This window comes from Anolis carolinensis, unplaced genomic scaffold, assembly GCF_035594765.1.
Source record: "Anolis carolinensis isolate JA03-04 unplaced genomic scaffold, rAnoCar3.1.pri scaffold_7, whole genome shotgun sequence".
Classification (NCBI taxonomy): Eukaryota; Metazoa; Chordata; class Lepidosauria; order Squamata; family Dactyloidae; genus Anolis; species Anolis carolinensis.
Window position 1 is genome coordinate 39,517,093 of NW_026943818.1, and position 16,044 is coordinate 39,533,136.

A 16,044-nucleotide genomic window follows, 5' to 3' on the forward strand; every position below is an offset into this window, starting at 1 on the left:
ATGAGGAATGAGCTGGTTTCTCCTGGAATAGGCAGTAAGACCACCTAAAGCTTCTGTTCAACCCTTTCAAAGCTCCCTGCATGTGCGGTGATGGCACGATCGTCCGCATAGATGAATTAGATGGATGAGGAATGAGCTGGTTTCTCCTGGAATAGGCAGTAAGACCACCTAGAGCTTCTGCTCAACCCTTTCAAAGCTCCCTGCTTGGGCGGTGATGGCACGATCATCAGCATAGATGAATTAGATGGATGAGGAATGAGCTGGTTTCTCCTGGAATAGGCAGTAAGACCACCTAGAGCTTCTGCTCAACCCTTTCAAAGCTCCCTGCTTGGGCGGTGATGGCACGATCGTCAGCATAGATGAATTAGATGGATGAGGAATGAGCTGGTTTCTCCTGGAATAGGCAGTAAGACCACCTAAAGCTTCTGTTCAACCCTTTCAAAGCTCCCTGCATGTGCGGTGATGGCACGATCGTCAGCATAGATGAATTAGATGGATGAGGAATGAGCTGGTTTCTCCTGGAATAGGCAGTAAGACCACCTAAAGCTTCTGTTCAACCCTTTCAAAGCTCCTTGCATGTGCGGTGATGGCACGATCGTCCGCATAGATGAATTAGATGGATGAGGAATGAGCTGGTTTCTCCTGGAATAGGCAGTAAGACCACCTAGAGCTTCTGCTCAACCCTTTCAAAGCTCCCTGCTTGGGCGGTGATGGCACGATCATCAGCATAGATGAATTAGATGGATGAGGAATGAGCTGGTTTCTCCTGGAATAGGCAGTAAGACCACCTAGAGCTTCTGCTCAACCCTTTCAAAGCTCCCTGCTTGGGCGGTGATGGCACGATCATCAGCATAGATGAATTAGATGGATGAGGAATGAGCTGGTTTCTCCTGGAATAGGCAGTAAGACCACCTAGAGCTTCTGCTCAACCCTTTCAAAGCTCCCTGCTTGGGCGGTGATGGCACGATCGTCAGCATAGATGAATTAGATGGATGAGGAATGAGCTGGTTTCTCCTGGAATAGGCAGTAAGACCACCTAGAGCTTCTGTTCAACCCTTTCAAAGCTCCCTGCATGTGCGGTGATGGCACGATCGTCAGCATAGATGAATTAGATGGATGAGGAATGAGCTGGTTTCTCCTAGAATAGGCAGTAAGACCACCTAAAGCTTCTGTTCAACCCTTTCAAAGCTCCCTGCATGTGCGGTGAGGGCACGATCGTCAGCATAGATGAATTAGATGGATGAGGAATGAGCTGGTTTCTCCTGGAATAGGCAGTAAGACCACCTAAAGCTTCTGTTCAACCCTTTCAAAGCTCCCTGCTTGGGCGGTGATGGCACGATCATCAGCATAGGTGAATTAGATGGATGAGGAATGAGCTGGTTTCTCCTGGAATAGGCAGTAAGACCACCTAAAGCTTTTGTTCAACCCTTTCAAAGCTCCCTGCTTGGGCGGTGATGGCACGATCGTCAGCATAGATGAAACTCTCTGTCCCTTCTGGCAGTGGCTGGTCATTTGTGTCAATGTTTTAACATCGACAGTCAATATTTATTTATTTATTTATTATTTACAGTATTTATATTCCGCCCTTCTTTCTCTCAGGGCGGATTACAATGAACACATATATGGCAAACATTCAATGCCAACAGACAAACAACATACATTAGACAGACTCAGAGGCATTTTGAACATTTTTCCAGCTTCACGATTCCGGCCACAGGAGGAGCTGTTGCTTCACCGTCCAGTAGTGGCTGTACTTCCTCATTCCTTTCCTCGTGTTTTGCTGGCAGTTTTATGGTGTTGTAAATTAGCCTCCCTAAATTTCCCTAATTGACAGGTGCAACTGTCTGCATAGGTCAACAGCAAGCCAGGGCTATTAATGGTCGGAGGCTTACCCCGACCTGGGCTTCGAACTCATGACCTCTCGGTCAGTAGTGATTTATAGCAGCTGGTTACTAGCCAGCTGCGCCACAGCCCGGCCCCAATATAGTACTTGTAGCAGAATAAGGTTCCTTTGCTTCGGGCATCACAATCCCGGGTTCCTCGGGCGTTCTAGAACTCGCCCGCCATTCCCACGCCCAGCCTTTTTGTGCCGACTTTTCGCCGGATCCGGAGGAAACGCGCCCCGAATGAATGGCAAGCAGGAAATAGCTGCGTTGTTTTGCGGAAATTCGTGAAGGGTTTTAATGCATCGTTTCATTAATAAATGTGCGCCTTTGGGAGCAGGGCTCGTGGTAGGTTGCGACGGCAAGGAAAGAAGGAATGGCCCCATTAAATCAAAAATTAGATCTGTATCTTGTTTTCAAAAAGAAAAGGTGCAAAATCGGTCCAGCATTGTCTTCCGTATTGTCTCTATATACAGACTTTAGGGCTTTGCCAACCCTATTCTTTTTACCATTATTATTATTACTAGCTGTGCCCGGCCACGCGTTGCTGTGGCAAAGTGGTGGTGGTATTGGTTAAAAATTGTTGTGTAATTTTTATTTGACGTTATTTGCAATTTTTTATTAATTTTCTTGTAAGTTATATTTTTATTTATTATATTTTATTATTTTCTTGCATTATTTTTAATTATTTTCTGTTATTATAGTATTTTATTGTATTAATTTTTAGTGTTTTTATTATTTTTTATTGGGTTGTTAGGAGACCAAGTTGGAGGAGCTTAGCCTTCTAACTGGCAGCAATTGGATAAAAGCAATTATTCCTCTCTCTCTCTAATTAGGACTTTATTTTTCTTTTCTTTTTGTTGTATCAACCTTGAGGCATGGATGATGGGTTGTGTTGTCAAATTTCAAGGTTGAGGAGCCTGTAGTTTTGTTGTTTTGTGGGTCACCGTGATGCCATCACTCTTTTATATATATAGATTGAGACAAAGACATAGTACGACCCAGCAAATGAGATATATATGCTGGATTTCATATCACAAAATTACAAGTCTATTATTATTATTATTATTATTATTATTATTGAGACAAAGACATAGTTACAACCCAGCAAATGAGATATATATGCTGGATTTCGTATCACAAAATCACAAGTCTATTATTATTATTATTATTATTATTATTATTATTATTATTATTATTATTGAGACAAAGACATAGTACGACCCAGCAAATGAGATATATATGCTGGATTTCATATCACAAAATTACAAGTCTATTATTATTATTATTATTATTATTATTATTATTATTGAGACAAAGACATAGTACGACCCAGCAAATGAGATATATATGCTGGATTTCGTATCACAAAATCACAAGTCTATTATTATTATTATTATTATTATTATTATTTAGACAAAGACATAGTACGAGCCAGCAAATGAGATATATATGCTGGATTTCGTATCACAAAATCGCAAGTCTATTATTATTATTATTATTATTATTATTATTATTGAGACAAAGACATAGTATGACCCAGCAAATGAGATATATATGCTGGATTTCGTATCACAAAATCACAAGTCTATTATTATTATTATTATTATTATTGACACAAAGACATAGTACGACCCAGCAAATGAGATATATATGCTGGATTTCGTATCACAAAATCACAAGTCTATTATTATTATTATTATTATTATTATTATTATTATTATTGACACAAAGACATAGTACGACCCAGCAAACGAGATATATATGCTGGATTTCATATCACAAAATCACAAGTTTATTATTATTTTATTATGACACAGCAAACAAGATAGATATGCTGGATTTCATATTACAAAATCACAAGTCAAACACTTCCCAACTATATTCTTATTATTATTGTAGTATAATAGTATATTATTATTATTATTATTATTATTATTATTAATTACACTATGATTTTTGTTCCTGGGTTATAACTATTATTATTATTATTATTATTATTATTATTGTGACAAAGACATAGTAAGACCCAGCAAATGAGATATATATGCTGGATTTCTTACCACAAAATCACAAGTCTATTATTATTATTCTTTTTGTGAATAATTTTTATTTTCTTTTTATAGTGGAGTATGATACATTGAAAGTGGCAGAACAATATATCAATAGAAAAGTGGGAAAGTATCTTGTTGAGGTAGTGGTGGTATTGAATGTCTGTTGTATGGTTGTCTTGATGTTTAGTATGCATTTGGTTGTTTGTGTACTGTGATAGAGGGAGTCTATGTCCCTGTGTAGTATTGTATAGTTTTTATACGTTGTCCATGTGTTGTGAATGCTTGGATTGTGTCCTGCTGCATGGTAGAAAGGGTTGGGCTGGATGGCCCTTAGGGGTCTCTCCAAACTCTTGGATTCTATGCTTCTATTATTATTATTATTATTATTATTATTATTATTATTATCATCATCATCATCATCATCATTATTATGTAGAGGCTGGATGGCCATCTGTCAGGAGTGCTTGGATTGTGTCCTCCTGCATGGTAGAAAGGGTTGGGCTGGATGGCCTTTAGGGGTCTCTCCAAACTCTTGGATTCTATGCTTCTATTATCATCATCATTATCATCATCATTATGTAGAGGCTGGATGATCATCTGTCAGGAGTGCTTGGATTGTGTCCTCCTGCATGGTAGAAGGAAGTTGATCTGGATGATCCTTAGGGGTCACTCCAAACCTTATGATTGTATGATGATATTATTATTATTATTATTATTATTATTATTAGTAGTAGTAGTAGTAGTAGTATTGAGAGTCTGGATGGCCATCTGTTGGGAATGCTTGGACTGTGCCCTGCATGGCAGAATTGGGTTGGACTGGATAGCCTTTAGGGGTGTCTCCTAACTGTGATTCAATGTGATTTTTTAATGCCTTTTAAATTTATTTCTGTGTTTTTGTATTTGATATTATTGTATGTTGGTTTTATATATTATTATTATTATTATTATTATTATTATTATTATTATTATTATTGAGAGGCTGGGTGGCCATCTGTTGGGCGTGTTTGGATTGTGTCCTACTGCATGGTAGAAGGAAGTTGAGCTGGATGATCCTTAGGGGTCACTCCAAACCTTAGGATTGTATGATCATCATCTTCTTCTTCTTCTTCTTCTTCTTCTTCTTCTTATTATTATTATTATTATTATTATTATTATTGAGAGGCTGGGTGGCCATCTGTTGGGCGTGTTTGGATTGTGTTCTACTGCATGGTAGAAGGAAGTTGAGCTGGATGATCCTTAGGGGTCACTCCAAACCTTAGGATTGTATGATCATCATCATCATCTTCTTCTTCTTCTTCTTCTTCTTCTTCTTCTTCTTCTTCTTCTTCTTATTCTTATTATTATTATTATTATTATTATTACTGAGAGGCTGGGTGGCCATCTGTTGGGTGTGTTTGGATTGTGTTCTACTGCATGGTAGAAGGAAGTTGAGCTGGATGATCCTTAGGGGTCACTCCAAACCTTATTTATTATTATTATTATTATTAGTATTAGTATTACTATTTTGAGGCTGGGTGGCCATCTGTTGCCCTTGTTTGGATTGTGTCCTCCGTGGCAGAATTGGGTTGGACTGGATGACCACAGTAATTATTTCATATTACAGTAGAATCTCACTTATCCAACATTCGCTTATCCAGTGTTCTGGATTATCCAACGCAGTCTGCCTTTTAGTAGTCAATGTTTTTGTACTCAATGTTTTAAATTCATCGTGATATTTTGGTGCTAAATTTGTAAATACAGTAATTACAACATAGCATTACTGAGCATTGAACTACTTTTTCTGTCAAATTTGTTGTGTAACATGATGCTTTGGTGCTTAATTTGTATAATCATTACCTAGTTTGATGTTTAATAGGCTTTTCCTGAATCCCTTCTTATTATCCAACATATTCACTTATCCAACGTTCTGCCGGCCTGTTTATGTTGGATAAGTGAGACTCTACTGTATATTTATAATCTTCTATTATTTGCTTAGAACTGGATTATATGAGGCCCCTTCTACACAGCTGTATAAAATTCACACTGAAGTGAATTATCTGGCAGTGTGGACTCAAGATAATCCAGTTCAAAGCAGATAATATAAGATTATAAATGGGTAATATAGCTGTGTGGAAGGGCCTTGAGTCTACACTGCCATATAATCCAGTTAAAATCAGATAATCTGTATTTTATAGGCAGTGTGGAAGAGGCCTGAGGCCTAACTGTGTTCAAATCAGATAATCTGTGGAAGAGGCCGAGGCCTAAGTCTGCCTGTCCCCTGGGCTGAGTTGGTTGCTAGGAGACCAAGTGGGCAGAGCTTAGCCTTCTAAATGGCAGCAATTGGATAAAAACAATTATTCCTCTCTCTCTAATTAGGACTTTATTTTTCTTTTCTTTTTATTGTATCAACCTAGAGGCGTGGATGATGGGTTGTGTTGTCAAATTTCGAGGTTGGCGGGGCCTGGAGTTTTGTTGTTTTGTTGGTCGCCGTGATGCCATCACTCTTTTATATATATAGATGTGGACTCAAGATTATCCAGTTCAAAGATTATAAATGGGTTATATAGCTGTGTGGAAGGGCCTTGATATATATCCAGTTCAAATCTGATAATCTGTATTTTATAGGCAGTGTGGAAGAGGCCTAAGTGAGGCCTAACTCTGCCTGTCCCCTGGGCTGAGTGGGTTGCTAGGAGACTAAGTGGGCAGAATTTAGCCTTCTAAATGGCAGCAATTGGATAAAAATAATTATTCCTTTCCCTCTAATTAGGACTTTATTTTTCTTTTCGTTTTGTTGTATGAACCTAGAGGCATGGATGAGGGGTCGTGCTGCCAAGTTTAGTGTTTTCTGGGATGTGTAGTTTTGTTGTTTTGTCCTAGGCCGAAGTTTCATTACCCTTTCATATAGATAGATGTATAGATAGATAGTCTCCTGTTTTTAATACTGTATCCTGCTTGTTGATCTTAATGATTGTTTTTTATTGATGTTGATGTTTTTTTTTACTGGGATAATTGTTTTATTGCTTTGTTACTGTTATTTGTTTGTTTTATTGGGCCTGGCCCCATGTAAGCAGCCCCGAGTCCCTTCGGGGAGATGGGGCGGGGTATAAAAATAAAGTTATTATTACTATTATTATTATTATTATTATTATTATTATTATTATTATTATTATTGCTCAGTAGCCAACTAAATGGCCCAAGGAGTCTCTTCCAACCCTCTTGATTATTATTATTATTATTATTATTATTGCTCAGTAGCCAACTAAATGGCCCAAGGGGTCTCTGCCAACCCTCTTTATTATTATTATTATTATTATTATTATTATTATTGGGTTGTTGTATGTCTTTCGGGCTGTATGGCCATGTTCCAGAAGCAGAGAGAGAATGCTTCTGGAACATGGCCACACAGCCCGAAAGACATACAACAACCCTGTGATCCCGGCCATGAAAGCCTTCGACAACACATTATTATTATTATTGCTCAGTAGCCAACTAAATGGCCCAAGGGGTCTCTGCCAACCCTCTTTATTATTATTATTATTATTATTATTATTGCTCAGTAGCCAACTAAATGGCCCAAGGGGTCTCTGCCAACCCTCTTTATTGTTGTTGTTGTTGTTGTTGTTGTTGTTGTTATTATTATTATTATTATTATAGATAGATAGATAGATAGATAGATAGATAGATAGATAGATAGATATCAGTGTGCACTTTTTATCCAGAAGGCTTTTGCCTTTGGGCAAGTCCAGCATACATATGATAGAAGGTTCCAGTTGTTTGTTTACATTTCCAGCATAGGATGCCTGTCTTAAAAGCATGTCACTAACACACAAACTTTGTAAAGATGGGTTGCTTTGGTTCCATAGGAATCATCTCGAGACGTTTCGTGAAACCACTTGGATCATCCCCCCACATATTATTCTTTTTGTCTTTTGTCTTCCAGAGGTCAGCAGATGAGTCCAGTCCAGAAGATGGGGAAGGTGAGTGCATTGGCATCAATTAATTCAATTAATTAATTGATTAATTCAAGGGAATTAAAGTTGGTTTTGGGCGGGTGGGGCCAACAATGGTGGATTGCTTGGGTGCCTTTCCTGTGTATTTCCGCATGTGTTTAGATTGCTTTCCTACAAAAATCCCAGTTCCTAGTTGTCCAACATAAGAAGATTAAAAATGGCTTAAGAGTTCCATCTATTATTATTATTATTATTATTATTATTTTATTATGACACAGCAAACAAGATAGATATGCTGGATTTCGTATCACAAAATCACAAGTTGAACACTTCCCAAGTGTCTAGGACTGAATAATAATAATAATAATAATAATAATAATAATAATAATAATTATTATTATTATTATTATTATTGCATGACACAGCAAACAAGATAGACATGCTGGATTTCGTATCACAAAATCACAAGTCGATCACTTCCCAAGTGTCTAGGACTGTGTGATGTATTATTATTATTATTATTATTATTATGACACAGCAAACAAGATAGACATGCTGGATTTCGTATCACAAAATCACAAGTCGAACGCTTCCCAAGTGTCTAGGACTGTGTGATGTATGTTATTATTATTATTATTATTATTATTATTATTATGACACAGCAAACAAGATAGACATGCTGGATTTCATATCACAAAATCACAAGTCGAACATTTGCCAAGTGTCTAGGACTGTGTGATGTATTATTATTATTATTATTATTATTATGACGCAGCAAACAAGATAGACATGCTGGATTTCGTGTCACAAAATCACAAGTCGAACACTTGCCAAGTGTCTAGGACTGTGTGATTTATTGTTGTTGTTATTATTTTTATTATTATTATTATTTTATTATTATTATGACACAGCAAACAAGATAGACATGCTGGATTTCGTATCACAGAATCACAAGTCGAACACTTCCCAAGTGTCTAGGACTGTGTGATGTATGTTATTATTATTATTATTATTATTACTATTATTATGACACAGCAAACAAGATAGACATGCTGGATTTCGTATCACAAAATCACAAGTCAAACACTTCCCAAGTGTCTAGGACTGTGTGATGTATTATTTATTTATTTTACTTTATTTTCATCATTTTTATTCCGCCCTTCTTTCTCACCCCGAAGGGGACTCAGGGCGGATCACATTACACATATTAGGCAAACATTCAATGCCTTTTTAACACAGGACAAAGACAACAAACATAGCTCCGAGCGGGCCTCGAACTTATGACCTCCTGGTTAGTGACTCATTGCTCCTGTCTGCGCTGCAGCCCCGGGCTTCTTCTTCTTCTTCTTCTTCTTCTTTGTCTTCTTATTCTTATTCTTATTATTATTATTGTATGACACAGCAAACAAGACAGATATGCTGGATTTCGTATCACAGAATCACAAGTCAAACACTTCCCAAGTGTCTAGGACTGTGTGATGTATTATTATTATTATTATTATTATTATTATTATTATTATTATTATTATTATTATGACACAGCAAACAAGATAGACATGCTGGATTTCGTATCACAAAATCACAAGTCGAACATTTGCCAAGTGTCTAGGACTGTGTGATGTATTATTATTATTATTATTATTATTATTATTATTATGACACAGCAAACAAGATAGACATGCTGGATTTCGTATCACAAAATCACAAGTCGAACATTTGCCAAGTGTCTAGGACTGTGTGATGTATTATTATTATTATTATTATTATTATTATGACGCAGCAAACAAGATAGACGTGCTGGATTTCGTGTCACAAAATCACAAGTCGAACACTTCCCAAGTGTCTAGGACTGTGTGATGTATTATTATTATTATTATTATTATTATTATTATTATTATTATGACGCAGCAAACAAGATAGACATGCTGGATTTCGTGTCACAAAATCACAAGTCGAACACTTCCCAAGTGTCTAGGACTGTGTGATGTATTTTCGGATGATGCTGCAGATCCCAGTCGGGTGGCCTTTTGCAGTTGGCAGATCGTAATTTTGTCAATGTCTATTGTTTCCAAATGCCGGCTGAGATCTTTTGGCACGGCACCCAGTGTGCCCATCACTTGAGTATAAGCCGACCTGAATATAAGCCGAGGCACCTAATTTTACCCTAAAAAACTGGGAAAACTTATTGATATACTTATATACGGTAATCTATTTTCGGCAATGATTTGTAAACAAAGACTTTGGTTAATCTCTGTAGCTGCAGGTGGGTTCCCGTGAGAGCTCTCCTTATCACTCAGCTCTTCACTCGATTCCTTATCTGCTGTTGCTACTTCTGAACAGTTGTTCTGTCTGTCCGTGACAAGCCTTGGACAAGAGATGGCTGGTCTTTGACTCTCTTTGTCTCCCTTCCAGAGTCCGACCGAGAGGATGGGAGTTACTGCCCCCCGGTAAAGCGGGAGAGGACGTCCTCGCTCACCCAGTTCCCTCCCTCGCAGCCAGGTCAGAGCTTGCTCACGGAACAATGAAACTTAAGATACCAATGTATTCTCCCATTGGGGAGCAAGAAGCAGCTTTTGTGCTCTGATTTCCTCCCTCTTTCCCTTTCCGAACGCAGTCACAAAGAACAATGTCTTCATGCCATCGAGCTTCTGTGAACCTTCGGCGGGAAACTCGGACTCGGAGCCAGGTAAGCGCCTCGAGTCGGTTTCCGCCGCGCACTCATGCCGGGAAGGGAGTGAGGTTATGTGTCCCCCTTGCGCTGAAAAGTCGCAAAAATCATCACACATTTACGGCAATATTGAGAAGTTGCCAAGTTAGTCTACCTCAGTGCGAAGTAGGCCTCTGAGACTTCTCTCAGAGGCCTACTTCACACTGAGGCAGACTAACTTGGCTTCTTCTCAATATTGCCATATTGTCAGTTGTGAGAAGCTTTGTGAGAGGGGCCCCATGTTGAAGGCCTTGTGTGCGAAGCTCCAGTGTGAAGGCTGCTGTAAGTCCTTCCTTCGTAAGCGAGTTCCATCTCTCCTCTGGAGGTAAGCTCACCTCACTAACACGGCCAGTGAAGACCCTTAGAGAGTAGTCAACAGAGTAGAGGGCCCTATTGTTTGATGCACCATTGACTTCGCTTCCTCAGTGTGAGATAGATCTCAGTGTTAGACCTCGGTAAGAGAAGCCCCAGTTTGAAGGCTGCTGTCCCTTTGTAAGTCCGTCCTTCGTAAGCGAGTTCCATGGTTTTATCTCTCCTCTGGAGGTAAGCTCAGCTCACTAACAGGGCCAGTGAAGACTCTTAGAGAGTAGTCAACAGAGTAGAGGACCCTATTGTTAGATGCACCGTTGAGTTCGCTTCCTCAGTGTGAGATAGATCTCAGTATTAGACCTCAGCAAGAGAAGCCCCAGTTTGAAGGCTGCTGTCTCTTCGTAAGTCCGTCCTTCATAAGTGAGTTCCATGGTTTTATCTCTCCTCTGGAGGTAAGCCCAGCTCACTAACAGGGCCAGTGAAGACCCTTAGAGAGTGGTCAACAGAGTAGAGGACCCTATTGTTTGATGCACTGTTGAGTTCACTTCCTCAGTGTGAGATAGATCTCAGTGTTAAACCTCGGTAAGAGACGCCCCAGTTTGAAGGCTGCTGTGTGTAAAAGCGATTTGTGAAGCCCCTGTGTACGCTCGTGAGAGGAGGCTCTGTGAGAGCAATGCTGTTTATCTTCATGAGAAAGAAGCAAAGAAGGAAGTATAAAGAACTTTATTTGTGTTGTGGAAAACTTGTGAATAGTGCAACCATTGTTTGATGCACCGTAGAGTTTGCTTCCTCAGTGTGAGATAGATCTCAGTGTTAGACCTCGGTAAGAGAAGCCTCAGTTTGAAGGCTGCTGTGTGTAAAAGCCCTGTGTATACTCGTGAGAGGAGGCTCTGTGAGAGCAAAGCTGTTTATCTTCATGAGAAAGAAGCCCAGTGTGGAAGCAAAGAAGGAAGTATAAAGAACTTTATTTGTGTTGTGGAAAACTTACTCTTGTGAATAGTGCAACCATAGTATTTTGCTGTAAAAACATGGCCAGGAATTCTGGGAGTAAGTCCTGTTAGGAAGGTGTGTGTATAGCGGAACCAGCAGCATCCAGTTAACACCATGTGCAAAAGACTCAGACCAGGCAGAGGAATTGAAAGAACAAAGGAACTTTACTTGTTGAGTTGAAGTTAAATAAACAGTTCAGTAATCGTACAATGTCCTTGTAGTTGCATAGGATCAATAACTAATCAGTGAGCATTCAATATATCCAGCATAGCATATTTAAACTACTACTTGACCGTAGCTAGAGAGCCTGTCTTTTCTGTGCTCTCCCTGCAAGCTCAGATTCCCCAACTGACGAAGCCTGCCAACTGCCATCAAACCGATACATTGTTTTAGGTGTGGCTTGTCTCTCTGCAAAAAGTCAGCTCCCTTTTTGCAGAGCTCTTTCTTTGCAAGAATCTTTCAAGGGATTTCTTTTACACACACACACACACACATACACATTAGCATTTTGGTGCAATAAGTCCACCCTTTGTAAGTGAGTTCCATGGTTTTATCTCTCCTCTGGAGGTAAGCCCAGCTCACTAACAGGGCCAGTGAAGACCCTTAGAAAGTGGTCGAAAGAGTAGAGGACCCTATTGTTAGATGCACCGTTGAGTTCGCTTCCTCAGTGTGAGATAGATCTCAGTGTTAAACCTCGGTAAGAGACGCCCCAGTTTGAAGGCTGCTGTGTGTAAAAGCGATTTGTGAAGCCCCTGTGTACACTCGTGAGAGGAGACTCTGTGAGAGCGAAGCCCCATGGGTTCGCTTCCTCTATTCATCCGTTTTCCCTTTCCCGCAAACGCCAACCCGACGTTTTGTTTTGAATCCTAGAGGAGAAAAGCACGGGGTTCCGGCTGAAGCCGCCCACCCTCATCCACGGCCAGGCCCCCAGCGCAGGTAAGCCGGACTTTAAATGGTATCGTGACTTAGTTTGAATATAGGTAACAGAGACTTAGATATGGAAGAACAAAAAATAAGTTTATTTCAGGTACAGAGCTTAGTGGTTACAATTTGTTTCTCAGAGTTAAACTTTCTTAATCTGTTGCAAATATAACTTATGATGAATACTCTCTCAAATACTTCCTCCTTTCCTTTCAAACCAAAGCTACTAACTGATCACTTTGGATCTAACCGGGATGACTTCCCTTTCTCCTCAGATTCTACATATAAACTCAAACAAGTCTCCTAACTTGCTTAATTCAACACCACTAGAGATCTGAGTTCCCCTGGTTTCCCTAACCTGGAACCAGTGGTCTTCCCTTTGACTAAAAATCACAGACTAAACTGGTTTTAAAACATTCCCTCCTTTTTGTCCCAAACGGCGGTTGGCTCCGCCCCCGTTGCTATGGTAACCTGCCTCAGACTGCTGAGCTGGTTACCTTCCCCCACGTATTGTTAACTCTAATACTTAGCTATATGCACAGATATTTATTATATACAGCAAAAAAGAAAAAAGGAAAAGTATGGTATATAGTATACTTTAAAGTAAGTTATAGTTCTATTTTTCCTCAAGTGATATATTCACATATATTATGATTGTAATATCAGTTTACATATTCCAACTGTACAGATAAGTACATATTTCAATGTCCAATTTTAACAAATGTAATCTTGATAATGTTCTCAAGGTTTGTAATACTCTTCTTCAAAATCGATCATTCAAAGTAAATCAAAGTTCCATGTCAATAGTAACTCATTCAAAGTAAATCAAAGTTCCATGTCAATAGTAACTCATTCAAAGTAAATCAAAGTTCCATGTCAATAGTAACTCATTCAAAGTAAAACAAAGTTCCATGTCAACAGCAACGACTGGTCTCCCGGGTATTCATCCAGTTTCGGTGACCACTCAGACATGGAACTTTGATTTACTATTGACATGGAACTTTGATTTTCTTTGAATGGGTTACTATTGACATGGAACTTTGATTTACTTTGAATGAGTTACTATTGACATGGAACTTTGATTTACTTTGAATGAGTTACTATTGACATGGAACTTTGATTTACTTTGAATGAGTTACTATTGACATGGAACTTTGATTTACTTTGAATGAGTTATTATTGACATGGAACTTTGATTTACTTTGAATGAGTTACTATTGACATGGAACTTTGATTTACTTTGAATGAGTTACTATTGACATGGAACTTTGATTTACTTTGAATGAGTTACTATTGACATGGAACTTTGATTCACTTTGAATGAGTTACTATTGACATGGAACTTTGATTTACTTTGAATGAGTTACTATTGACATGGAACTTTGATTTACTTTGAATGAGTTACTATTGACATGGAACTTTGATTTACTTTGAATGAGTTACTATTGACATGGAACTTTGATTTACTTTGAATGAGTTACTATTGACATGGAACTTTGATTTACTTTGAATGAGTTACTATTGACATGGAACTTTGATTTACTTTGAATGAGTTACTATTGACATGGAACTTTGATTTACTTTGAATGAGTTACTATTGAATGGAACTTTGATTTACTTTGAATGAGTTACTATTGACATGGAACTTTGATTCACTTTGAATGAGTTACTATTGACATGGAACTTTGATTTACTTTGAATGAGTTACTATTGACATGGAACTTTGATTTACTTTGAATGAGTTACTATTGACATGGAACTTTGATTTACTTTGAATGAGTTACTATTGACATGGAACTTTGATTTACTTTGAATGAGTTACTATTGACATGGAACTTTGATTTACTTTGAATGAGTTACTATTGACATGGAACTTTGATTTACTTTGAATGAGTTACTATTGACATGGAACTTTGATTTACTTTGAATGAGTTACTATTGACATGGAACTTTGATTTACTTTGAATGAGTTACTATTGACATGGAACTTTGATTTACTTTGAATGAGTTACTATTGACATGGAACTTTGATTTACTTTGAATGAGTTACTATTGACATGGAACTTTGATTTACTTTGAATGAGTTACTATTGACATGGAACTTTGATTTACTTTGAATGAGTTACTATTGACATGGAACTTTGATTTACTTTGAATGAGTTACTATTGACATGGAACTTTGATTTACTTTGAATGAGTTACTATTGACATGGAACTTTGATTTACTTTGAATGGGTTACTATTGACATGGAACTTTGATTTACTTTGAATGAGTTACTATTGACATGGAACTTTGATTTACTTTGAATGAGTTACTATTGACATGGAACTTTGATTTACTTTGAATGAGTTACTATTGACATGGAACTTTGATTTACTTTGAATGAGTTACTATTGACATGGAACTTTGATTTACTTTGAATGAGTTACTATTGACATGGAACTTTGATTTATTTTGAATGATCGATTTTGAAGAAGAGTATTACAAACCTTGAGAACATTATCAAGATTACATTTGTTAAAATTGGACTTATCTGTACAGTTGGAATATGTAAACTGATATTACAATCATAATATATGTGAATATATCACTTGAGGAAAAATAGAACTATAACTTACTTTAAAGTATACTATATACCAGGGGTCCTCAAACTTTTTAAGCAGGGGGCCGGTCCACAATCCTTCAGACTGTTGAGGGGCCAAATTATCATTTGAAAAAGAAATACGAACAAATCCCTATGCACACTGCACATGTCTTATTTGTAGTGCAAAACAACAACAACAATGAAAGAACAATAAAATATTTTAAAATGAAAACAATCTTAACCAACATAAACCTATCAGGCCAATGAGATAGTCAAGTTAATTAGGATTGTTGTTGTTGTTGTTGTTGTTGTTGTTGTTGTGTGCCTTCAAGTCAAGTGGGCGAGCCTAAGTCTAAAATTATTTATTTATTCATTTACTACATTTATTTACTACATTTATATCCCACCCTTCTCACCCCGAAGGGAACTCAGAGAAGCTGTATATACATACAATATATTATATTATTAGCATAACACAATATTAACATTATATATTACTATATTGAACTATACCACTATACTGTAATATTATATGTAATATATAACATGTAATTAATATTATTATATGGTATTATTATTAGTATTACATTGTATAACATAATAATATTATCAATATCATATGTATATATAATATATTATATTATTAAAACTGATATAAAAATGTTA

The 16,044-nt window shown here is 37.6% G+C and overlaps 1 protein-coding gene across 4 annotated transcripts in view; it reads left to right on the forward strand.

Annotated features, from left to right (window-relative positions):
• ranbp3 (RAN binding protein 3) overlaps positions 1-16,044 on the forward strand; it is a 56,288-nt gene that overhangs the window by 13,198 nt on the left and 27,046 nt on the right. For 2 of the 4 annotated variants that reach the window (XM_062959765.1, XM_062959764.1), the window contains exons 3-6: positions 7,857-7,893; positions 10,279-10,365; positions 10,481-10,552; positions 12,743-12,808. In XM_062959765.1, coding sequence (XP_062815835.1) covers positions 7,857-7,893; positions 10,279-10,365; positions 10,481-10,552; positions 12,743-12,808 — 262 coding nt within the window. Of the gene's footprint in view, positions 1-2,102; positions 2,232-7,856; positions 7,894-10,278; positions 10,366-10,480; positions 10,553-12,742; positions 12,809-16,044 lie in introns of those variants that run through there. The other 2 variants (XM_062959766.1, XM_062959767.1) reach the window with 2 other exon arrangements.